This window comes from Heloderma suspectum, chromosome 3 (assembly GCF_057233095.1).
Source record: "Heloderma suspectum isolate Gila_16-S chromosome 3, 16-S_ref, whole genome shotgun sequence".
NCBI classification, from domain to species: Eukaryota; Metazoa; Chordata; class Lepidosauria; order Squamata; family Helodermatidae; genus Heloderma; species Heloderma suspectum.
Window position 1 is genome coordinate 26,110,168 of NC_139460.1, and position 26,528 is coordinate 26,136,695.

The 26,528-nt window shown below is 43.1% G+C and overlaps 2 protein-coding genes across 10 annotated transcripts in view; both read left to right on the top strand.

The window, feature by feature from the left end:
• CFAP300 (cilia and flagella associated protein 300) overlaps positions 1 to 3,754 on the top strand; it is a 28,203-nt gene extending 24,449 nt beyond the window's left edge. The window contains exon 7 of one of the 2 annotated variants that reach the window (XM_084841621.1): positions 2,523 to 3,754. In XM_084841621.1, coding sequence (XP_084697747.1) covers positions 2,523 to 2,654 — 132 coding nt within the window. In that variant the 3' untranslated portion in view covers positions 2,655 to 3,754. The remainder of the gene's footprint in view (positions 1 to 2,522) is intronic. The other variant, XM_084841622.1, reaches the window with a different exon arrangement.
• Positions 3,755 to 6,040: 2,286 nt separating this feature from the next.
• YAP1 (Yes1 associated transcriptional regulator) overlaps positions 6,041 to 26,528 on the top strand; it is a 100,768-nt gene continuing 80,280 nt past the window's right edge. For all 8 annotated transcript variants that reach the window (XM_084842658.1, XM_084842660.1, XM_084842659.1 and 5 more), the window contains exons 1-2: positions 6,041 to 6,641; positions 14,878 to 15,125. In XM_084842658.1, coding sequence (XP_084698784.1) covers positions 6,318 to 6,641; positions 14,878 to 15,125 — 572 coding nt within the window. In that variant the 5' untranslated portion in view covers positions 6,041 to 6,317. The remainder of the gene's footprint in view (positions 6,642 to 14,877; positions 15,126 to 26,528) is intronic.

Sequence of the window (26,528 nt, forward strand, 5' to 3'; positions counted from 1 at the left end):
GATAACAGTCTGGAAACGAAGTCCTTTGAAGAATGGTTGAAAGAGCTGGGTGTATTTAGCCTCCAGAAGAGATTAAAGGGATAGTCTCCCTTTAATTAGAACCTGGGGTCATCCTATGAAGCTGACTAGAACCAATGAAGCTGATTGGTGAGAGATTCAGGACAGATAAAAGGAAGTACTTCTTCACACAGTGCATAGTTAAACTATGGAATCACTCCCACAGGATGTAGTGAGGGCCACCACTTTGGATGGTTTTAAAAGGGGATTGGACAAATTCATGGAGGATAAAGCTATCAATGGCTACTAGTCCTGATGGCTATATGCTACCTCCAGTACCAGAGACAGTATGCCTGTATACACCATTTGCTGGGGAACATGGGCAGGCGGGTGTTGTTGCACTCAAGTTCTGCTTGTGAATTTCCCGTGGGCACCTGGCTGGCCACTGCATGAACAGAATGCTGGACTAGATGGACCCTTGGTTGGATTCAGCATGATACTTACGTTCTTAGTGTCCTTCAAATATCTAAAAGGCTGTTACACAGAAAATAGAATCATAGAATAGTAGGGTTGGAAGGGGCCTACAAGGCCATCGAGTCCAACCCCCTGCTTAATGCAGGAATCCAAGTCAGAGCATCTCTGACAGATGGCCGTCCAGCCTCGTCTTGAATGCCTCCAGTGTGGAGAGCCCACTACCTCCCTAGGTCATTGGTTTTATTGTCGTATTGCTCTAACAGTCAGCACGTTTTTCCTGATGTTCAGCCGGAATCTGGCCTCCTGTCACTTGAGCCCATGATTCCGTGTCCTGCACTCTGGGATGATCGAAAATAAATCCTGGCCTTCCTTTCTGTGACAACCTTTCAAGTACTTGAAGGGAGCTATCATATCTCCCCTCAGTCTTCTCTTCTCCAGGCTAAACATGCCCAGTTCTTTCAGTCTCTCTTCATAGGGCTTTGTTTCCAGTCCCCTGATCATCTTTGTTGCCCTCCTCTGAACCCTCTCCAGTTTGTCTGCATCCTTCTTAAAATGTGGTGCCCAGAACTGGACACAGGACTCCAGATGAGGCATAACCAGTGCTGAGTAGAGGGCAACTAGTACTTCACGGGATTTGGAAGCTATGCTTCTATTAATGCAGCCCAAAAGAGCATTTGCCTTTTTTGTAGCCACATCACATCGTTGGTTCATATTCAGCTTGTGATCGACAACAATTCCAAGATCCTTCTCGCTTGTAGTGTTGTTGAGCCACACATCCCCCATCTTGTAACTGTGCATTTGGATTCTTTTTCCTAGGTGCAGAACTTGGCATTTATCCCTATTAAATGTCATTCTGTTGTTTTCTGCCCAGCGCTCCAGTCTATCAAGATCACTTTGAATTTTGTTTCTGTCTTCCAACGTATTAGCTATCCCACCCAATTTTGTGTCATCTGCAAATCTAATCAGCATTCCCTGCACCTCCTCCTCCAAGTCATTAATAAAAATGTTGAAGAGCACTGGGCCCAGGACTGAGCCCTGCAGTACCCCGCTTGTTACCTCTCCCTAGTTTGAGAAGATCCCATTGATAAGCACTCCTTGAGCCCGATTCTGTAGCCAACTGTGGATCCACCAGATGGTTGTTTCATCTAGCCCACTTTGAGCTAGTTTGCTCATCAGGTTATCATGGGGCACTTTGTCAAAAGTTTTGCTGAAGTCGAGGTATATGATGTCTACAGCATTCCCACAGTCCACAAGGGAGGTTACTTGATCAAAAAATGAGACCAGATTCGTTTGGCAGGATTTGTTCTTCACAAATCCATGTTCACTTTGAGTAATCACTGCATTGTTTTCAAGGTGCTTCCAGATGGATTGCTTTATAATCTGCTCCAGAATTTTCCCAGGGATTCATGTCAGACTGACTGGTCTGTAGTTCCCAGGTTCCTCCTTTTTACCCTTTTTGAAGATAGGGACAACATTAGCCCTCAAAGTTGTGTTCTCTGTTGCTTCAGAGGGCAGAACCTCGACCACTGGGTGGTAATGGCAAAGAAGTAGATTCTGGCTAACCGTTAGGAGAAATGGCCTAATGGTAAGAACTGTTGGCTGGTGGAGCAGACTATCACTGGAGGTGCTGGGCTGTCCTTTGCTTGGAGGTATTTAAGCAGAGGCTGGACAGCCACCTGTCACGGATACTGTAGTTGTATCCTGCATTGAGCAGGGGGGTTGGACTAGAGGACCTTTAAGATCTTTCTCCATTATTATATGAATAAATCATAGTTAACACTAACCACAGTTTGTGCCAGTTTTGACCTAATGACACATCAGGATTACTTGAAAATGGAAGCAGATGCTTCCAATCTCCTTGCAGCTGTGTGAGGGAAGGGGATGAGGAAGTTCATGAGACTGAATTTCATGCACGTAACAATAAACTATGGTTCAGCATTATATCTGAACATAACCAAGTGTGCTCAAGTCCATTTAAATCAGACTTCAGAATGTCGTGTGAAATATTATCCATCACTACATTGTATTAATGCTATTTTTTTCTTTTCTAGGATGCTCATGGCCCTTGTTATCCTTCATCCAACAGCCATGAACAGAATTTTGCCTATTTGATTGTGAATCCTTTGAAACGACATATCTACGTTTTGTACCATTCTTTTGGTGGGGCTTTGTTCTGTAATTGACTGTTCTTGGTTAATAATACATATTTGATTAATAGAGGAACTGTTCTTTAAATATGGGGTTATTCTTTTCAGCTAAATATGCACATTGAGTGCTATATTATTTATTTCACAAGCATACTATTTGTATTGATGTTTAAAACTGATGAAAAGAACAATTTTAAAACAATATAAAGGTCAGGGAAAAGCTATATAAAACACTTTACTATCAGATAAAAGTATATAACCATATATTTAAAGACAGACAACACAAAAATGTTTAAAATACAATTATATCCAATAAATTATTTGACAGAATTATGTATTTGTGTGCAGACAGAGAATGACAGTTCAGATCACCAATGTGTATAATGAGTAATAGTTCTGATTGCCAAGATTGTTTTAGGGTGCAATCCTATTGAGATAGACAGTCGCCTCAGACTTCCTCCTAAGTTGGAGGCGACTACCTATCCAATGCAGGGTGGCTGAAGCACGGAGGAGAGGATTCCTTCCATGCTCGGGCTGCCCTGCAGTTTTCCTTAGTCGCCTGATTTTTGGCATCTAAGCACGGCTTCAGAGAGGGGGCTAGGACAGGGCTGGAGACAGCATAGGAAGCTGTGTAAAACAGCTTCCGCGGTCTCCTCCCCTCCCGCCCCCAGAAATGCCCCCTTTTTGCCCTGTCCATGCTCCGTGTTATGAGCACAGCTAGGCACCAAGGGGCAGCCACCACAGTACTCTCTGCCCCAGCTGCAAGGAGGCAGGGAGCATGTTTTCCCGGCTATGAGGTTGTAGCGCTTTCTACGAGCTCGGAGCTGGGAAACCAAAAAATCCAATCTCCCCCAGATGCTGTCTAGGGGACATAGGATTGCGCTCATAACTTTTTAATCTACAATAATGATACTTAACATTTCTATAGTGCTCTCAAATGCTTCACATGCATTATCTAGTTGTAATCCTTACATTGACAGGGTCCGCAAACTTTTCAGATTCATGTGCACATTTAGAAATTTGGGAAACTGCTGCAAGAACCACTGCAAAATGGGTGTTATGGGGCGTGGTTTGTCACAAAAAAGCTGCTGGTGGGATATAAATAATTGTAATAAATAAACTTGTCTAAGAAACTGAGTACAAGGTGGAGGTAGGTCTAAGCCCCAAAACCACTCCTTTGAACCCACTTTTTTCTGGTCCAACAGAATACCCATTTCACAGAAGGCAAGCCAGTTAATTTCCCCAAATCACCTCTATATAAATCCTTTAAAATTAATTTCCCCAAAGTAATAGGAAGATTTTATCCAAATCAATTTCCCCCCCAAATCAATTCTCAATTAATTCTCAGTCCACTCATTTCCCCTCTGAAAACTGAATCCACTTCCCCACTTCCTTTTTCTACCAGCAAACTCATCCCCCTGCCCCCAGTCTCTTTTGACAGCATATGTCAGCCAACCCACCTAGGGCCATCCTAAGGCATTTTTCTGCCTGATATTTTGTTCCCCAACCCAATCTCTCTCCTGGGATCACCACCCAAACACACATGTGCAACCATTATCTCTGGATTGCCCACCCCAAAACTCTTCAGATTATTCCCTCCCCTGCCCAACCCGCCTCCCCCCTACACATCCATTAACACACAGGCATACACCCTATTTCTCCATCATTCATTCTCACACACATCTCTTTGCTTCTTCCAACCAGGTTCTTAAAATTACTTTTTTCAAAGTGTCTGGGCACGCTGCTAAAGCACAGCTCTAGCTGCCCAGCATCGTAATTTCCCCAGAATGCCTCTGGGCCCACTGAACTTTCTTTCAGGATGAGCCCTCAGCTGGGCTCCTGCTAACTCAGCAAGGATGTAATTTCTACTGCCCGTTGATATCTAAGGGTGCAATCCTGTGCATGTTTGTTGTCGTTCAGTCGTGTCCGACTCTTCATGACCCCATGGACCATAGCACGCCAGGCCTTCCTGTCCTGCGCTCTCTCCCAGAGTGTGCTCAAGTTCATATTCATTGCATCGGTGATGCTATCTAGCCATCTCATCCTCTGTTGTCCCCTTCTCCTTTTGCCTTCAGTCTTTCCCAGCATCAGGGTCTTTTCCAGAGGGTTTTCTCTTTGCATTAGGTGGCCAGAATATTTGAGCTTCAGCTTCAGTATCTGCCCTTCCAATGAGCACTCAGGGTTGATTCCCTTTAGGATTGACTGATTTGACCTCCTTGCAGTCCAGGGGACTCGTAAGAGTCTTCTCCAGGGGAAAAAAGCCCTACAACTCCCAGCATTCCCCAGCCAGCTCTGCTGGGAGTTGTAGGGCCTTTTTTTTTTTCCTGTCTGAACATGCACAGGATTGCCCCTCAAATGTTGGAGCATTGACAAGGTGTAACATAGGGAGGCTGAACCTCATTCAGCCCGAATGCCATTTCAGAAAAGCTCTCTGGGGGCCGCACCCCAGTGATAGGTGTGACTGGAAGTGTGGCAGATCCAAAGGCAAAAGGGACAGGGCCCCAAATGCCAGCATATTTTAGGTTGACGCCCTTCCTGCCAGAAACTAAGTCTTAGGAGAGGCATTCCAACCTTTTTAAATTGGGGTGGGGGGAACTGTACAGAAGCCAGCAAGCTACAAAACAATGGAAGTGGGGAGTAGCTGTGGCCATCTGGGGAAGCTTTCCCCCCAGCAATGCCCATTTCAGGGTGGGCATGACAGTGCCTAAGGCTAGGGCTAACTCTACTTGGAAGTAAGTACCACTGACGTCAATGGAAGGCTTACTTCTGAGTACGCATAGGATTGCACGGTGTTGTGGGAAAAGCAGATGTGGAGCCGGGAACTTTTCTCAAGTCTATATGGGGAATGAGATGATACCGGAGGGGTCCTACAACATTCTACCACCGGTTGCATGGCCTTAGGGAACGAAGGGTCTCTCTTCTCTCTCGCCCCTGCCCCCCGTTTCCCCAGGGGGGATTTGAAGCCGGGTGGGCAGCGCCTCGTTTCCTTTTTGTTTTGTTTTTTGGTGTCGCCGAGGAAGGGAAAATAGTCCCGACTTCCCCTCCCCCTCGTCTCTGTGGGAGGGTTGGAAAACTTTTTTTTTGGAGGGGGGGAAGAGAAGAGCCCTATAAAACAAATGGTTGTCGAACATTAGCACCAGCGAATGTTGCGCGGGCGGGCGCGGGAAATTTCAGAAAGGCTCAGTCGGAAACAACCGGAGGCGGCGTAGACGCGGTTGTACCTGCTGGGAGGAGATGGGGGAAAGAAACGGACGTGGATTGGGAGCGCACGCGTGGAAAAGGTTGTCCCCGGCCCTCGTTTTTAAATTCAGCACGGTCGGGCGCGGGAAGGGGAGGAGCGGCAGCAGGCGGCTCCGAGCGCCGGCTGGGCTGAATTAAGTCCCGCCGGATTCGGCGCGGGCGGGCTCGCGCTGGGCGGAGTTGGCTCGGGCGGGCGCGTCTCAGAACTTTTGTTTGGGAGTGTTTGTGCGCCACTTAACTTCGCGATATCGAGCTTTATTTCTGTCCGTGCGCGTATCGATCTCCGCCCGCCCGCCGCGGGCCGGATTCAAGGGCAGGCGAGGAGTTGCAGGGTACTGTGCGGTGGAGAGGAAAGGGACGGGAGCCAGGCGAGGAGGCGAGTCGGAGCGGGGCATGCAGGACGGAGAGCCCGGAGCTGTTGCTTAAGAGAAGCGGCTGAAGCAGGGCGGGGAGCCAGCCATGGACGCCGCCGGGCAGACCCAGCCGCCGCAGCCGCAGCCGCCTCCGTCGGCGCCGCAGCCGCCTCCGGGGCAGCCGCCTCCGGGGCAGCCCCCGCCGCCGCCGCCTCAGCAGCAGCCCGGCGGCGGCGCGGTGCCCGGGCCGCCCCCGGCCGGCCACCAGATCGTCCATGTCCGGGGCGACTCGGAGACCGACTTGGAGGCCCTCTTCAACGCCGTCATGAACCCCAAGGGCGCCAACGTGCCCCACACGCTGCCCATGAGGCTCCGCAAGCTGCCCGACTCCTTCTTCAAGCCGCCGGAGCCAAAGGCCCACTCCCGCCAGGTGAGGGGGATGAAGGGGGGAGCAAGGGGGGTGGGTGGGTGGCGCGGGGGCCTCTAGGGGCGCCCCTGAGGGGGCTAGTGGGGAAGGGGGAAGGGGCGTTAGGCAGCCCCCCCCATGAATCCCGACACCAATTGGGGAAATTTCAGTTGACCGCCTTCGGACGTTCTGTAGAAAGGCGGCATGTGATAAAAACCATTTTTAAGCGCGCGCGCGCACACGCGACCCGTCTGTGCTTTAAAGCGGGCGCTGGGAACAAGAGTCTTTTCGGTCCAATCCTGTCCGTGTCTACTCAGGAGTAAGTCCTGTCTCTTTCAAGGAGACTTCCTCCCGGCGGCCAGGCGACGGGGTTTAGGGTTGTAGGCTCGGAAGGGCTGCTGCTTCCCCTGCCTTGTGGGCTAAGCGGGAGAGTAAGAGCCCTGCGTGTTATTAGCAAATGTTTGAGCCTGGGTTTGGGGAGGTGCGTGTTCGGTTGGGGAGCGCGGAGTTAATATACCCGCGTCGGTGCGGTAGACAGTGTTTCCAAGGCTGTGCGCCGTAACGGCGTTTTTGTCGCCTCCTTTCATCAAGTTATTAACATTATAGTTTCTTATCCACGTATTTTATCTATCTATCTATCTATCAGTCATAGAATAGGAGGGTTGGAGGGGCCCTATAAGACTATCGAGGCCTCTTTATTTATTTATTGATGCAGGGTAGCATGAGCAAGAAAAGACAGGTCTTTGCCCCGAGAAGATTTCAGTACAAATGTTGACAGAGGAAGAGACAATTGGGGCTGGGGGCAGGGGGTGAAAGGAAACGAAAACCAGAGGCAGACGGTAAGGAAATGTAGTCGCATGTTCTTAGGCTTCCTTTCAGTTAAGAATAAGTTGGCCTTAACTCTCCCCAGCCCCCATGACTTCACACACCACATTTCTGTTGCACTTGGAGAGTGTGTGCTTGTGGTGTAGGTGGTATGCAGAGTTACATGCTGGCATGATATTCAGTTGTATTTTTATTTTGCTATGTGTACATGTTTGGAAGGTGCCACATATATGGCTAAATAGATACAGATGTGTGACAAAATGGGCACTTGTGCACTCCATAAATTGTTGGCGTGTGTGTGTGTTTCTTACATAGGTGTACAAAAAAGGCTGTGGGTGAAGCAGCCTAGAGCCTGGAGGAAAAGGGTTTCCAGGTCAGAGGGCGTGACCTCCAGGTAGCTTGATCCTGCGTATCTTTCACTTAAAGACATAAAGACTCACCCATAACTAGTTGGTGCGTTGGGAAATTACCTACACAGAGAGCAAGAGCTAAAACTTTGTTTTGCTTTTTAACATGCAAAGCACTTTCCAGTCCTTTTTTTTCCCCATTGGGGTGGGCAACCTGGCACTCTCCAGATGTTTTGGAGTACAGCTCCTGGCATTCCTGACCATTGACCATGCTGGCTAATGCTTATTGGAGTTGTAGTCCAAAACATACTTTTTTTCCTAGTTTTATAGGGAGGGGGAGGCTGATTTGCCCCAAGATAACTAGAAGTCTGTGATTTGTTGTGGGAAATGCTTTTTAAAAAATTTATAACACTTTAAGGAGCTCAAGATGGTGTAGGTGTTTCCCCCCCTCTGCGTTTTATCACCACCACCATCAATGTGAAGTTGGTTAGCCTGAGAGTGACTAGCCCAAGGTCACCCAGTGAACATTATGGCTGGGTGGGAATTCGTACCTCAGCCTGACACTCTGGGGGCAAAGGGAGAGCTAGGGAAGAATCCTGCTTTCTTCCCAACCCTGTTACTTGTTGAAGATGGAATCCTAAATTTCTGTCTCTTTCCTGGGTCTCTGGAGGGCAAAGTAAATCTTTTATCCCCTTCCCCTTGAATCTATGGCTGGCTTTGATGGTTGTGTGGGTGGATTGATAATCTTCTCTCACTTCTGGTTCTCACTGTGGGGAAGCAGCTGCTTTCTTCATCTCTCTCCCCCCCCCCTCGTGTTTTTTGTGAGTATGCAGTGATGGTGGGGTGCTATGGTCCTAATGCTTCAAGGAGGAAGGTGCCAGACATAGAGGTTTGATGAGCAAGAGAGGCAAGCTCTGCCTGCCCTAGTGGAATTCTGGCTATTCCATCCTTTTCTGGGTTTTTGGCTGCAGAGGATGGAAAATAAATTGCCCCTTCATCTTTGAAGGAACAGTGGTGGCATCTTTTCCTCCTGTTTTCTCTGCTCCCCAACACCTCCCCTGTTTTTGTGGTCCTTGAGGCATGGTTTTCCTTCTCCTCTGCATCATTTCCCACATTCATCATCTTTATATTGCTTCCACTTCTATTCCAGAGCTCTTTATTATGAAGAAACATCTCGTTCCACCCTTCCCATCAAAATTCCTACTCTAGGCCTCTTTCCGTAGTACAACTGTCCTTTCGTTTTCATCCATTTTGACTTTCATTGTGAGGAAGTTGATCTTTCCTCTGATTTCATTTCTTTCCCTCATAAATCCCTGGGTGGACTCATTCAGGTCAGCTTCCCTCTTCCCTGCCTTGACTCTCTGTCTTGTGTGTGTGCTTTTTCCCCTGGGAACTTATTTGTGTATGGAGGAGGTGAGAGTAGTAGCAGTGCTACTCTCATTTCTCCCTTTCTTAGAGCTGCCTTTTAATCCCTATCATGGTGGGAGAGAGTCTATTTCAGGAGTGGGGAATGTTTGGTCCTCCAGATTTGTTGGACTGTAACTTCCATCATCCCTCACCATTGACTACACTGGCTAAGGCTGATGGGAGTTGTAGTCCAGCAGCATCCAGGGGAGGTCACTTGTTCACCATCCTTCCATTCTAACTCTTCTTGAGTTGTTTGTGGCAATTCCTACTCTTCTTTTTCTTCTCTCTATAGTGAAGTTGAATCTTGGGGGTGGGGGGACTTTAGCCTTCCTGTCTACCCAATATTGATGTGTTCCCTGAACTTCCTCCCCTTCCTCTCCTCCCGAATTTGTGGAAAGTCTGATGATTCATCTGAGTTTGGATGAGGCTATGGCAGATTGGATGTTGTGCTTTCCAATAAGGCCCTGTACTGTTCCAAGACCTATTTTCACCTCACCAATGTTCCTAGCTGTTACCTAACAGAGTTCTTGTGTTTGCTGGAGGAGGGAGGCATAAGGCCACTGAAATTATATTGGAAATTAATTACTTGGAAGAGCAAAGTAACTATGATTCCACAATTACTCTTGGTTTTCTATTGAGGAGGTGGTTGGGAGAGGCAAAGAACTTCCTGGCTTGGGGCCAGGTTGTCTAAAGGATTGTCTCTTCCATATGTACTTTACTGGACCCTAAGTTCATCTTCAGGGGCCCTTCTCTGGGAGCCCCTGCCAAAGGAAGTGAGGCAAATGGTTACCAGGCAAGTGGCTACCACCTACCTCTGGAGATCAGGCAGGTGAAACACTGGGTTGTTTTCAGGTGCCTCCTTTTCCAGGAAGACATCCTTGGTTAACCAGCCTTGGTTTTATTGACACTTGGTTTTTAAAGACGTTTCTTCTCTTTTTATCTTTTGTTCATTTTATCTCTTGTTCACCGCTCCGGAATCTGTTTAGATGCGAAGCGGTATACACATGTTGTAAGTAAATAAGAGGGCCTCTTTTGCTGTGGCACCCCAGTAGTGGAACGAGCTTCCTAGAGAGGTTCCTCCTTGAGCCTATGTTGTGCTCTTTCCAGCACCAGGTAAAGACCTTTTTATTTTCCCAGTAATTTTAGCAATTTAGTCTTTTAGATCTGCTGTTTTAAATTTGTTACTGTATTTTAAATATCTGCACTGCTGCTAGGTTTTATTCTGGTTGTACTTTTATATTGTGGTTTTAAGCTTTTATATTTTATATTGTTTTTATGCTGTACTTGTGGTTTTAATTTTTGTGAACTGCCTAGAGAGCTTCGGCTATCGGGCGGTATAGAAATATAATAAATAAATAAAAATGGTTGAGTTGTGCCAAACTTGTGCCTTAACAATGCTAGATTATCATATATTCCATCGCACATACAATAACTCTTCTTGATGCCAGAAATTGGTTATTGCCTTGTGTATTGCTGCTGTGCTCATGACATTTGGATACCATCTGCAATGTGGATTGTTTGCAGTCTGTTAAGCTTGAATCCAGGTGGTGGGGCCACAGCCTTGCAAACCATAAACATGAGTAGAATAAGACCATGTGAATTGGGGCCAACCAGTCCTAAATAAGTTAAGCTTGTAGGTGGCTAGTTAAATCTTGGTACAGATAAGATGGAAAGTGAATGCACAGGTTCACTTAACTGTTAACTGTTTTCTAGAGTTCCTTTTTTCTACTAAAAAGACTTTATGCAAGAAGTGAAGCTTGTTAAATGAGTTTTTCATTAGAAGCTATTGTCATGTCATCTGTGTAGCAAGCAGAAGTGAGTGACTATTCTGTAACTGCTTCTGATATTTTTGTGACCAATTATGTCAGCTTTTCCATTATTACACATCTCTTTAAGAGGGGCTTGGCTGTGTGTGTGGTGTTCTAAAAAACAACAGCTTGAACCTTGTTGCCACAAGCTCTCAACCCAAGCATTAATGCACTTGTCAGATACAACATGGGAAAAGCCTAGTCTTGAAGTTTAGAGCTGCAAGCAGAGACTATTGCTTTGCCTGTTTTGAACTTCAACATAATACAAGCTTATCACATCCTTTCCATGTTGGTTCAATATCTGGGAAGAAACGTTACTAGGTATGTACAGAAACCACCTAAAACTTCAAGGTTCAGTGTGTCCTTGCTGCATACAAAAGACTAAAATACTTGCCTAAATGGTTTCCTTATTCTGAATATACTAGTGAACTCAACTGGGTACTTAATTGCATCCCATGGGGCTTAAAGCTTTGCAGACATGCATGCATATGCACTGTAAAAGGAACAAGGGTGGGTGGGTGGGTGTGTATTAAAATCTTGGTGGACAGTAATGGTTTTTAAACATTAACACTAGATGAGGATAACATACGTTGCCTTCAAAGGACTTGGCATTGGTTGGGTGGCGGATAACTCAAGCTTCATAGACTGAGACTTGGACATCACTTAATAATCTACTGTGGATTTTGTGTTCTCGGGCTTTGTGGGTGGCAGAAGGGAATAGAGGCTGTGCAACATCAGCCCCTGTGATTCATTAGCAAACGTTTGGATCAGCCCTGCTAGAAATACCCGGGCTATGGTCTAGTTATCACAGCAGTATTTTTCTGCCTGCTGCAATCCAGACTCCAGTTTCCCAGGCTCCAGACACTGACCTAGGGGACCTCCAGCCATTGACCTGAGGGGTCAACATACACTCACGGTCCAGATCAAAGTACAGCTATCCACAGCCCATACCTGGTCCTGATATTATCTTTGAAAATTCCCCTTATGGCTTCTTTATGTTACCTTCTGATCATATGAGATGATCACTCCTGAAGAAGCTTCCAGTTCAAGCATCCTTTGGGTGAAGTATGTGTATGTATGTGTTTAATATATAATCTCTCTCTCTAATACATTATACCTATAATATATATAACATAAAATGCATTCTTCAAGTCATCTTAAAAATATACATACTAGGGGACAATACAATACAATTGTAAATTGAATGATACTTTAATGACGGCGGGGACTGGCACCACTTGACATGTAAGAGACCTTGTGCAAGGCCCCCCCCCCCCAAATTATAGCAAATCACCTCTGCAAACAGAGGAGTTCTTTGTGCATTGAAGTGATCTGAAGTGTGGTACATACAGACCAGTAAGTATATATTCTGGGGGGCTGGACTCGATGGTCTTATAGGCCCCTTCCAACCCTACTATTCTATGATTGTATGACTCTATGTTCTGCAGGCATAGCTTAACTTGTTAAAATCAACTGAGTTGCAAGTGGGCAGCTATCACTAACAATTTTTGTGAATTTGGGGTAACCCACAAGGTATATTCTCTGCAGTTATTAATATATTCCTGCTAAAGTTTGGGAGGAAACTACACTCTTTTCCTTCATAGCTTCACCTGAGATTTTTAAAGCCAGTATGTTGTATGGACTGGAACTGGGGAGTCTTGGTTTTGAATCACAGCTCAGTCATGAAGCTCAATGAGGGATTGGCCCAAAGTCACAATGTCTCAACAATAATTCTGAGATGTTGCATAGGATAACCCATGTATACTGCCCGGAGCTCCTTAATATGATAAAACATCAAACTTTTGTCCATCTAATTACGACAGTATGTAGCAAAATTTGAATTATACCGTTTGCTTTGTCTAATACATGATAGGAAAGTCCTGTGCTTGGAAATCCTCCTGATGTGATAAACAAGGCTTCACCAATGGGTGCCCTTCAGATGTTTTGGACTTCAACTCCCATTAGCCCCAGCCAGCATGGCCAATGGTCAGGGAAGCTGGGAGTTGTAGTCCAAAATGTCTGGAGGGCAGCAGGTTGGGAAGGCTATGATATACATTTAACTTGGGAATTTTGCTTATTGGTAGCATACTTTGCTACAGTCCAGTCCTTCCCTCATATGATGGTTGAAACTGATGTATATTTTTTTGTCTTTTTGACCTCACTACAGCTCTGCACTGTACTGTTGCACTGCACAGTGTAGCCATGCCTCTTGTTACAGAATAGTGCAGCTAGAAAGCCAAACATTAAATGGATGGAAGCTAGAAAGCTGAGTCCCCAGCTTTAGGACACGATCATCCTTCTGTATAGGCTTGAGCACCTTTGGGCTAGAAAGGCTAATAAAGCACAATACGAATAAGCTAGTAAGTTCATCTGTCTCCCCCATCCAATTAACCTAGTTTGTATGACGTGAACACAAGGTATTGGTCTACTTCTTCCTTTTTAATAGCATGCCTGTGTGGGTCATTTGGGGGCCTAAAAGAACTGGCTTTTTGGAAAACTTCCCAGATTGGGCAGGCTGCCTGTAGAAGTAGCTACATAAACCATGGATATAATTACTACAATCTGGGCTATAGTTAAGTGTGAACAAGATCTGGTGTGCTCATTAATTTAATGGGAATCGGATTGTGCTCTTCAGTTCACAGAAGAGCTTTTGCTCCTGCAGAGGGCTCTCTATCTGAAGAGGAGGGAAGACAATTTTCACCAATTCCCCCTGCAGTATCTCTCCCCCCCCCCCCCGATCTGCTCCAGAGGGTTAGGGCACTCTCCAGAACAGTGTGGAAAGTGGCACAGGGAAGGGAAAATAGATAAGAATTGCTTCCCCATCTCTTCCATTAGCAGAGCTCTCTTGTTCCATCAAAGACAATTCCATTGACAGAAGGACTCCTTCCATTCACAGAAGGGAACTATTGGATTAAGTTTAGAGCTGTGGCTGATTTCCCCCCAAGCTTTAAAATGGGAAGAGGATTCTTCTAAGACCTTTTGTGCAGCTGTTGAAGGTTTTCCCTTTATTGCATTCAGGACATCCATTGGAAGATGGTATGAGAAGGGGATACTTCAATACACTTGTATAGATAAATTTTTGAGGCTCTGGCCATTTAGGAAAACCAGCCCTGTACAATTCACAGTAGAAAGCCATTATATTGTGAAAGTGGTGTGGGGGTCACATTTCCAGCTATATTCTAAAATGGCAGTATTTGTAAGTTCTGTTTCAGGGATACAGTACTAGAAGGAAAGTTATTCTGAAGAACAGTTATTTGCCCTGCTTTAAATCATGGCTTGCTTTCTTTTCCTTCCCCCCTTAAGTCTTTTATCATCTGGAACACATTTTAGCAAACCCAGACATGTATTACAGTTTGCAATATGGACCTCGTTTGTCCCGTTTTGTAATGCTATTTAAATAGCTTTCACAGCTGTCTCTGAAGTCCTTGATAAAGATGTGGGATAAAGGAAGGGAAAGCAGTGGGGGAGGAAGGACGAGACAGAACCAATACTTGGTACTGGAGACAAATGAAGGCTGCCTGAAAACTTGTAAGATTCACATATGCACAAAAATCTAGTCTCATTCAATAGAATTGTAAAGCTTTTTTCAAAAAAGATTAGACGAATCCTGCATACATTAATGGACTTGAAAAGAAGCCCTATATATTAACTAACATTAAAATCTTACTTTATTGATGGGAAACCTATTTCAACATTAGCTTTGGCTGCCACTGTAGTGCTGGGAGCAGCACCCTGTGCATTCATTTGTCCTTGGAGCATAGGTTCAGGTTGTCAGATTTTTCAAGTTGAAGAGAGGTGGTTATTTAACATGTTGCTGACACAATGGATATCTTGCTATGTCATAGACTTAAGGAATTGCTTAATTCTCTACAGGCCAGCACAGATGCAGGGACGGCAGGAGCCCTGACTCCTCAGCATGTTCGTGCTCACTCCTCTCCAGCCTCGCTGCAATTGGGAACAGTTTCTCCAGGGGCACTTACCCCTTCTGGTGGTGTAGTTCCTGGAGCTGCACCTTCTTCTCAACATCTCCGTCAGTCATCTTTTGAAATCCCTGATGATGTGCCCCTGCCACCAGGTTGGGAGATGGCAAAGACACCGTCTGGCCAGAGATATTTTTTGAAGTAAGTAAAATTACAAAAAATGTGGAGGTGGTGGTGATGATGACAAATCTTTGGGCTTTTAAATTTTTCTCTGGCAGAGTTCATATCTTGTGCTTAACTAGTTTATATAAAAACATGTATTTGATATTGTCCTTGTTCAACAATGCAGATCATGTTGAAAATTAGTCAGTCATAGGATCAGCTTTCAGACAATGGTATAAATTGAATGCATATCACTTATGAACCCACTCACAGTATTTGAAGACTCTTGATATTATATGGAACTGTAGCTCAGTTGTTGATTACATGTTTTGTAATCAGAAGGTCCCAGGTTCAATCCCAGTTAAAAGTTATCTTGGGTAGCGTGATGGTGAAGAGAATCTGCCTAAGATCTTGAAGAGTCACTACTCTTTCTCTTACACAGAGCCATACAGTACTAATGGTATTAGGCTATGTAAGACAATTTCATATAGTCATACAGCTTTAGGAATACGAAAGCTGGGGCAGGGGGGAATCATGATTAAGGGAACAGATTCTTCCTTTGTTTCTGACCATGTTTCTGACCATTTTTGCCACTACCTTTTAAATTTCTCTCTGCAATCATGAGTTATAGAAACATTTTAAAGCTATGATTCTCTAGATGCCAACAAGCGTGTATAGGCTATATGTTTGACCATTCCTGCTTTTAAACTTACTTGATTGCAGGCATACTTTGCATACTTTCTATAACTATAAAATAATAGGACTGGATGGGACCTCAAGTATGTGTGGTCCTGAAAGTTCCATTAACTTGTTGGATACAAACAATCCATCTAGATGAGGCCCTATCATCTGACATGACTAGTGCAATAAGCAAAGACCAGGAAGGTCTAATCTGCCCAAACTGTTGGCCACTACAAATATAACAGCTAAACATGGTTTGAGGAGTGGGCTGTAGAATGGAAAACTGAACTGAAGTTTAGGCATACTCTTAACCAAGGATGGTAATAGTTGGATGTAATGTAAAACTACAGAAGAGGAGGGGAGGGAATATGTAGTCCCAAAGTTCAATGTAATAACTATGGTTAGTCATCAGCCCCATCAAACTATTTTGTGTTGGTTTAAATGTACTTGGAATGGTCACAGTTCATGAGCGAGAAACCCTGTCACACAAGGTGCAGAAACTCTATATTTTCATATAGCAGTTTAAGCCAGTTTCTTTATGCAACATTCATGGAGGGAGGCATGCATGAGTAGGGGCTCTAGTCTTGCTTAACTGACACCTCAGTGATAAAACCTCTCCTTGTTCTCATCACATGTATCACTCTTCTTGGGTGTAGTAGAACTAATAACACACCCCTACCTCCTTTAGCTAAATGTTTGATGGATTGTATGTCTCTACTGGCATAAGCAGAGCCTTTTGCTTTTATGTTGTAGAGTTTTCTAAAATTGCAGGAATCTTTCCTTGAAAGAATGCCCAATTAGGACAGAGATAATTGGCCCTTCCCTTTGTCAGTCTGCAGGGAAAGCACTCCAGTAGACTATTGATTGCTGTTTTGAATTTATGATAGGGAGTAGTTTCATGTCTCACCTTGTTTAAGACAAATGATGAGCAAGTGTATGACCTGGTGGTACCCACGCAACAACAAGCCACTGTGGGTTAATTTACCTGTGGTGCTGCACACCAGCCAATATTTTTAAAATCCAAGCTGCGGTGGGGTACTATGGATTTTTGTGTTGTGCGAACTCAGCCAGGGTGGGCTGTTGGTGTGGTTAGCAAACCACCCACAACCCTAAAACCTGGCTGTTCAGGCAGACATTTGGGGTGGGTTAGGGTTTTTTTTAGAGCAATGTTTAGTTGATTATGTTGAATTTTGTGTTATTTGTATTGTATGCCATCTAAAGCGGCCAGGTAGCCGGCCAGATGGGCGGCTAATAAATCTAATTAAAAATTAATTAATTAATTAAAACCATCCACAGTGGCTTGTCCTTAAGTGCGAACTGGCCCTATATCTGGGGGTGACTTGGGATGAAATAAGTAGGCTTTGTTTAAATGTTGTGGGTGTTACATTGTTTCTACCTTCCTCCAAGCATGTTTCTCACCCCCCACCCCCATCCGTTTTATCTTCATAACACCCCTGAGGGTATGTGAGAGAGACCAAGTTTGCATGATCAGGGAGGGAAAGTAAGCCACAGTGGCTTACTTTCCGTGCCTTGCACATGCTGGTTGTGCAGCACCTAATTTCCATAATTGCCATCGCCAGGCGAGGGTTGTCATATCAGTTGGAACCCATGACTTGTTCTAGGTTTGCAGGGTAGTTTGTAAGTCACCCCTACCACCCACCCTTGCTGGGTTCAGACAGCATGACAACCTGTGCCTGGTGAGGGTAATTATGGGAATTAGGCAGTGTGTGACCAGCACGTGCTGGGCAGGAAAATAAGCCATGGTGTGAACCTGCCAAGAGAGAGAGACTGAGCCAAGGTATTCAGTGAGCTTCATGGGAGAATGGCGATTTAAACCCCAGTCTTAATCCAGCTCTAACCATTATACCACACCGTGTCTCTGTATGTTTGCGTTGTTATTTGAATCATCCAGTCTAAGCACTTCTACTTCAAGGAAATTGTTCTCTGGTATAAGTGTTCAAAAGAGAAATGCAACCAGTCTGTCCTGCTGTAACGCACATCTCGTTGGGTGCACTCTCAACTGGTTTAAACAGGTTTAAATCAGCTGCTAACACGGCTAGCTATGAATTCACACTGGGAAATGAAATTGAAATAACTTTGGGCTGTTGAGAAAGCTTAGCAAAACAAACATAAACAACACAGTTTATTGCACTTGGTGATAGGCCATATCTCAGTAGTATAGCACATGTTTTGCATGCGGAAGGCCCAGGTTCAATCCCTGGCATCTCAAGTTAATAGAATCAAGTAGCAAGTGATGGGAAAGACCTCTACCTAAGATCCTAGAGAGCTGCTACCAGTTGGAGTAGACAGTGGGCTAGATGGACTAGTGGTTTGACTTGGTATAAAGCAGATTCATATATGCTCATTGTCTATAATATAGCCAAATAAAGGGTACGATCCATAGGATATTGCAGTCATTTAAGTCCCACTGATTTCAGAGAGACTGAAGTGCTCCTAAATTTCAATGGGCAGCAGTGCTGTGGTGCAGAAAAATTTCTAGTGCTTTATTTGTCCGCAGAAATTTTCAATTTCATTAGTTCATTTGTAAAAATGAATGTATACCAATTTCATATGCAATATTAGGCAAGCCTGGCAGTTTCAAAGTTTGTAATTAATGTTTTTCAGGTGATTATCCCTAGCAAGTATGTGAGAGGACTCATATATGTCATTGAAATACATATATGTCTCAGAGTGAAATGGAGCTAATAAATAGTGACAGCGAAACTGAAGGTGCCCCAGCAACCTTAGTGGAAGAGAGTTGAACTCAGCGTTTCATGTACGGTTCTTGGGGTTGCTAAAGTTAGTGTGTCAACAGTTTTCAGTACCTTTGTTTTTTTTCTTAAATGATGTAAGGGAGGTTCATACTATTGTCTTTGCATTTTTACAAGTATTCCAATAAAAAACTATGTAATATAACATTTAAAGTACATTAAGTGTGATTTAATTTTTTTCCTCAAGTATTTCAGGTCAAATACGCATAGTGTATTGGGACAAAAAATTAACATGGAGTACTTCTTTGAAAGCTTTGTTTACTAAATACAAGTATAATAAACATGCTAAATGAGATCTCTCAGCATCAAAATATTGGAAACCTGGAAGTTTACTGTGGAAACAACCCTAAGCAAATTAATTCTAGAACATTTTCCAACTGAAAATTTTCCAGAAAACCCACATCACTGCTGGGCAGTACTCAGTTTTTACAATCCAAGCAGGTTAGCGTAGCATATGAAAGTGGCAGAATGCATATATACCCAGCTTTTTTAGCATATCCTTGTATTGAACTGTAAACTACTTTCCAAAAACCCCAGCTTGAAAAAGACTTTGGGCCGATAAGACATCACTTCATTGCCCATGCTTTGAACTTGGTTTTATTTCAAATAAACTATAGCTAAGATTAACCAAGGTTTGTTGTGTTTGGACAAAATGGTTGAATGTGGTTTTAAAAACACACAGAAGTGAAAGCTTCTGATCTCCAGAGGAGGAATGGCCGGGGGGGGGGGGGGGGGATGAGCCTGAGGCTTGCTGCAGTTCTTTTCCATCACAATAAGCCATGATTTATTTTGAGTCCAAGCCAGCTCATATTATATAGCATAGTGGTTAAGAGTGGCAATGAGTGAGAATATCCCTAGTTCACCACTGTCTCTCAGCTCATAATATGGGAATAATACTGGCTTGCCTACAGGTTGGTTGTAAAGAATGCAAAGCTCTTCCAGCATTTAAGTAAACAATATTGAAATAACCTGGTAGTTTTTGAAGAAGAGTAAGTAGGTGTAAAGAGTAGGTAGATACCTGGATATAGCATATGCATGCGTTTTAATGCCAGACGTGTTTAGGATCACATTGGCATCTTACAACAGGTATCTTACAACATCTCATCAGAGCCTCCTTCAGTCGTCATTGTCTTTAAAAAAAAAAAAAAAGTTATTGGATGTGAATGGCTTCTTATTGTCAGCTGCCTTGGGAACCTGTTGGGCAGAAAGGTGGGGTGTATATAAAACATGGATTTGTAGGATCCATGGGCAGGGAACATAGCTGACTACATGCTTTTCATGCAGTAGGTCCCAGTTCAATGTCTGTCATCTCCTGGTAGAGCTGGGAAGGACCCCTATCTGAAACCCTGGAAAGCTGCTGCCAGTTAATGTGGACAGTACTGAGCTAGATAGACCAATGGGCTGACTCTGCGTAAAGCAGCTTCCTATATTCATGTGATTTTAGTGGGTCTTGTTTCCACCCAAGTGCACTTAAGGTTTCAGTCTTCATATCTAAATAAGATCAAGTATACATGATTCATCAGCTATCTATTAGACTTCTTAGTAGTGAAGTCAGCTCGCTTATTTTAAACAATATGAAGTTTTGCATAAAGAAAAGAAAAATGAGCCTTTTTATAGCTGTTTTTTAAAAACAAAAACAAAAACTGTGCTCATGTTGGTGAAAAAAGGAAAGCATTTGATCATGGCCAGATTTTCGACAGTTTTATTATTGCTACAGAAAAGTCTTCCCTGCCCCTGCAAGAGGGTGGTGGTGGTGGTGGGCGTTTGTGGACCTTTTTTGGTATCTATTTCAAAGAGTCAGGTTTCAGTAAGAACAATAAAGAGCCTGAGACTGGAAAGTACACACAAGTCTGGCAAACTCATCTGCATGAGCAAGATCATTTGTTCTCAAGCAGACATCCAAAGTAAATGATTGAAAGAGCTGCTAGCTGTGAAGGATGTGTCTTGAAGGGAAAAAAAAGTAGAAACAAACCAGGTTGTTAGGAAGAAAAATAAAGGATGTACTTTTTTTGAACCTCTCCCTGCTGGGTCACATGCTGATATGGGGAGATTTAAAACAGCTTAATATGTTTTTCTTTCTGCTTTTCCTTGGGTGCTGCTGTGGTTTGGGAGAATCTAAGGACTTTTGAAAGTTCTGCTTAGGCCTGAAGAAAAACATTGACTCTCTTCTATATATTCTGTGTGTGCTATGGAGATGTACCAGACCCAGTGTTTTTGTTAAATTATTTCTTATTACTTTGTGTCCTGGCTTACCTAACTGGTAAGACTGACTTGTTTTGGAAGAGCTGTTTCTCGGAAAAAATAAATGTATGATGTCATCTTACAACAGTAGGATGTGTGTTTCTTTTGAACCCCAGAAATACACCTGATGGTATTCTTGTGTCTCTTCTACGGAAGATATTTATATTCTTGTGTCTGTTCTGAAAAATTGACATCTTCATTCACGTTAAACTATAGCAAGTCTTTGAAGTTTTAAAACCAGCCCTTTAAGTATCCTGGCCAGGAGCTTCTTTTGCTTTCTCCTCCTTTCCCCCATCCCTTCCCCCACCCCACCCCGCTGTTGATCAATAGACTGTCCTGGTGCCAATACCAGTTTGGGACTGCGTGGACTTCTGCTACCAATCAGCTGCCACCACTCTATGTCCTTTAACATTGCATAGTGCTATGGCAGAACTGTGTGCATAGTTCTGTTTCTCATTTCTCTTTCCTTAATGTTGGAGAAAGTGAAAGAAAAGTGTATGCAGCTTCCTCAGTGCAGCAGAGTGTCAGAAGCTGCACAGTACTATGACAGCTGCATATGTGGCTTTCATGCTGCCCGGGCATGTATTCTTGACTGGAAAAAAGGCTACTTGGCTAGAGCAAGCAGACAAGTAGTTTATTATATGGGAGCCTTACATTATTATGACTTTATTCCTGTTGCTCCAGTTGAAACTTAATTTTGGGTGCGCTTACCTTGGCAGTTTACCATTGGTTTACTGTTCTGACTGCTGCGGAATTCACATTTGACCAGTGGTAGTTTGGTGTTAAACAACAGCTGGGAGATTCAGCAGTGGTTCACTTGTTTCCTATGGACTGCTTGAAAGAGAATGTAGGTGTAGCTAGTTCTGCCATTATGCATGGTGGAGAAAGTGGTTAGGGAGACATTTTTCTCCCTCTCTCGTAATACTAGGACCCCGGGGGTCATCCCATGAAGCTGATTGGCAAGAGATTCAGGACAGATAAAAGGAAGTGCTTCTTCACACAGCGCATAGTTAAACTATAAAATTCACTTCCACAAGATGTAGTGATGGCCACCAATTTGGATGGCTTTAAAGGGGGATTGGTCAAATTCATGGAGGAGAAGGCTATCAGTAGCTACTAGTCCTAATGGCTATATGCTACCTCCAGTATCAGAGGCAATACACCTCTGTACACCAGCTGCTGGGGAACATGGGTGGGAGTGTGCTTTTGTACTCAAGTCCTGTTTATAGGTTTCCCATGGGCAGCTGGTTGACCACTGTGTGAACAGAATGCTGGATTAGATGGACTTTTGGTCTGATCCAATATGGCTCTTCTTAGGTTTTTATGCCCATTGGAGAGAAGTGGTTCAGTAGAGTACCCTTTACAAAAGCAGTGTTGTGCGCTGTAAGTGGATATGAAATGGATTAGCTTCTGTGTTTCTTCTCAGCTTGGAAATATCTGTGACATGCAGATATAGCATTGGCTGAATATGTTAATCTGTGTTGTACGTATGTAAAAGCTATTGACTGGCAGTCTCTTTTTTTCTAAGTCCATAGGAATTAGTAAGGCCTGATTGCTTACTGAACCAAAGAAAGTTATACTTAAACAGGATGGAAAATTAGAAATAACTGTTTACATCATGCTCCAGTATTTGGTGCAATTTGGCCAGCTGCTGCTGAACCATATTAATCTACCTACCAGCCTGAGATCAAAACAGAGAGAAAAAGCTTTAGTTCATTTACCATTTGTGGTAGTAGTGTAAGAGGTACAGATATGAAGTATGCTATTACTGAAATTAATGTTGGGGTAAACAATTACTGTTTGGAAAGGCAGATTTGCTCGCATTTTCTAAAACTTGCTGCATCAGCAAATGTGTGGTTAGCATGGGGAGTATTTACTGTTTGCAGGTGCAGCATCCTAAATGATGACAATCTGCATTGTACACAGGTAAGACTTGCATAGTTATTGGGATTTGGCCGTAACTTGCTAATCCTTGGTAGCTCTGGTCCTGAGGCAAAGTCTTGAAAGCACATCAGGCAGCCTTGCTCAAAATAAGCAGGGCTGGGTCTCGTCAATACCTGGCTAGGAGACTTTCTGGGAACTCTTTGTATGCTGCCTTGAGTTCCATCTTGGAAGGAAAGTAGGATATACATAAACATTGTCATCTTGCCTCCTAAATGAAATCAAGAACACCCACGCAATTAGCTATTTGCCTTCTTGGTCTTGGCAAACAATGACTGCTGATGGACTAAAATGTAAGTGACAGCAGCGCCATCATTTGTAAAAGTCTTTTGCTTTCTAGAAATAGCATTGCGGTACTCTTTCCAGCTGGAGTATTTCTAAGCAAGTTGGATAAATCTGATTTTAGACTTCTAATTTCAATTATATTAAGAGTCCCAATAATGTGATTTAAAATATTAATGAAAATGAACACATACTACGCACAGTCTCTTAAAATGTAATCCATGACCCTATATTAAACAGGATCTAACTCAATGTTCTTTCTGGGTAGAAGAATAAAGCATGAGAAACAATTGCCACACTGCCAAGCATTCAAATGACAATAGATAAGTATAATTTATTGTGCAAACTGTAAATATTTAGTCTGTCAACTAAATTGCATTGGCATCTATTTTCTGTACCTTGGAGAAACACTGTTCTGCCCAGTAACTACTAGCCCTTACTTTTGGTAAATCCTGGGCGCTTAACCTTCATGTAAGTGATCTTGCTTAGTGTCTTTGATATAGAGAGCCAAGCAAAAATCTTTAATTTTACAGTTACTCCCCTAACTAGATATAGGTCCAGTTCAGATGTAACAAATTGGGTTATTAACCAGGTTTATTAAAAAGAACACGCATCAGCTCCCTGCCTTTCTCCACACACACACACCCGCGCGCCCGCACCCTTTTCTCTGTTCTTCCACTTTTGCCAGATTTGGTATTACGTTGTTGTTCAGTTGTTAAGTCATGTCCGACTCTTCGTGACCCCATGGACCATAGCACGCCAGGCCTTCCTGTCCTATTATATCTTAGTTTAAACCAGGATTTCCTGTTACATCCACACTGGGAAACTGTGTGGTTTAATCTCTGCTTACTAACCAGCATATAAAACCAGGATCTTATTTAAACTAATCAGGACAGAAATACCAAAGCTGAGGGGAAGAGAGGGGCAACTAGGTGGGGGCTCATGCCAGTCTGGTACTTGATCTCATCTTAATAAACCAGTTTATTAAGAAGTTTTTATTATGTCTGTACTGGCCCACAGGCTCTATAATTTAAATGGCAAGGGTGGCATGACCAGAGGTTTTTTATTATGTTCCTGGGTACATAAAAGCTGACGGACTTGAGCTTGGGGGAGCTGGGGGTGGCGACGGCCAACAGAAAGCTCTGGTGTGGGCTGGTCTATGAAGTCACAAAGAGTTGGAAGCGACTGAACGAATAAACAACAAACATTAAAGCTATTGGTTGCAAACAGTTATCTTTTAATTGTTATAGGAAGAAATCAGTATTTGTGGCTGTTGCAAAAGCTCTGAATTTAAAAATTAAATTTTGATTTAAATCTGCGCTTTTCTTTTTTAAGTTAATCTATTTCCAAGTGTCCTCCTAAAGAACACCACATTGCTGTTAACTATTCTGTGGTCTTTGGAGGAAAAATAAGAGGAAAAATAATAGTGTAACAGGTTAGGTGCGTTTCTTCAAAAGAAATTTTAAAAAATTATATGACATTCTCTATTAAGGGACAAGGTTTTAATTGTATTTTTGTATTCAGTCCCATGATGATAGTTGAAGGTTTTAATAAAGTTTAGGAATAAGAAACAACTGTATGTAGTAACTGCACAACTGAGAACATATTGATGTAGTGACCAATTTTTTAAAACTTTAAATTTAATACAAGAGCACATGTCAATATAATCTTAAATCTATAATACATGTCAATGCAAGGTTTAAATTGATTAAAACTCATTGAATCAATAGTTCATGAAAACTCATTTAAGTAATTGCTTAATTTGAGCCCACCAAATTCTCAGTGCAAGTAACTTCTCAAATGCATAAGATGCATGCATGTTAATAGCATTTTCCTTTATATAAACTGCTCAGTCCACTTGTTCTGTTGTGTACACTTCATTGAAATAAATAAGAATGTCACAAAACATGCATGGTGCTCATTTTAATGCGGAATGTCCAGGAGAACTCCTTAGTGGATTGTGGCTTAAATCTGTAACAATTCTGAAGACATTTGATGACTTCTAGGCTTATTTCAATTTACTGAATCTCTATAGTCTATAGGATAATCAAATATATAGATTTCTATAGATTATGGAAGAACTATTATTTTATGTTTAGTTGTTTCCTAAGAATCCTGTATAGTTCAGAACATTTATCAACTAAATAGTTCATTAGTTATGATTTTTAGATATTAGTTCAGTTAATACCACATGAGTTAAATAAGTTATTAACTTGTTGAATGATAATCAAGACTGTGAATCGTGGCATGACAATACACCTGGTGACTTGAGACAAAAGCAGTAACTACCAGCTGTTTTTCAAAATGGCCTCCTGCTGCTTTTCTCCTTGTAGGGTACTTATATCTCTTTTCCCCTGTGGGTAGAGAAGTAGTGTAGAGGTATGAATTGGCGAGAAAATGAATTAAACTGCTCCTGTGCTCCTCCCCCCATTGCTCTGCTCAAATTGGTAGCCTTCCCAAGGCAGCTATTGGTTTGTGGTTTTGATATTTTGCCTCTGATAAACAGATTTGTCTTCTGTAGCAGAGCTATTCAAAGGTAGGGTAGGACCAGGCAGTTACTAGAAGAGATACAAGTGTCTTTATGTTCCTTGATTGGACCAGGAAACAAAACTCAAAATGGAAAGCTGCATTTCTCAGTCCTTGTGTTGGTTTGCTCTGGTGGGAGGCGGTGAAGTACCAAACGTTTCTTTTTTCCCAAGAATCCTCCTTTGGGGACATATTACCTGCTTCTGTAAACTCTCACTCACCTTTCCTCTTCTGACTGCTGCCAGGTGTACAACCTACTTTTGTTTTTGAGAATACCTCTGGGTGTTGCAGTTTTAACAGGAAACACTTTATGTCCTGTCCCTCCACAATTCTTATTTATTATTATATTTTTAATCCACCCAATAATCAATGTTCTCTGGATGGATTACAAAAAGTAATAGTCCACAATACTGTCTCACTTTGAAATGTCTCTTTTGCATCTTTCCCATAGGTTGTTATAGAAAGTGTGTATTTCTCACAGATGGGGGAGCAGTGAAAAGTTGTACTTCAGATGAGATGGTGGTAGAACAGGAAGAGTAAGGCACTGGTGCTTTTTGTTGACAAACCCAATCCTGTCTGAGACTATTTAAGGCAGCTTTGACTTAGACTTCATTGTAGTGAATCTTCTTGAGAACGACAAGCTTTTGTTGTCTTACTGCAATATAATTAAATGCATAGTGGTGAACAAAGGCTTGTTATCACAAGTGGAAGCCTATTTGATAGCTAAGAATGCAATCAGTCAATTGTTGTCCCACTGAGCTCCCATTAATTTTGGTGGAGCTTGCCCTGGCATGATGCTTATTAGTTTGCGCCTCTAGTGGCCAGTCATTGGGAGATGTGTGTCTTTTAAAATGGACTTGCACACCATGCAAATGGCAAACTGAACAGAGCCATCTGTGTTGCTTTCGGAATGCTTCCTGTTAGCCAGCTGTAAGTTGACATTGCAGTGAACTATGAAGGGGGGGGGGGTCAGCTTCATCCTTTAAGGCAAAAAGCAAGC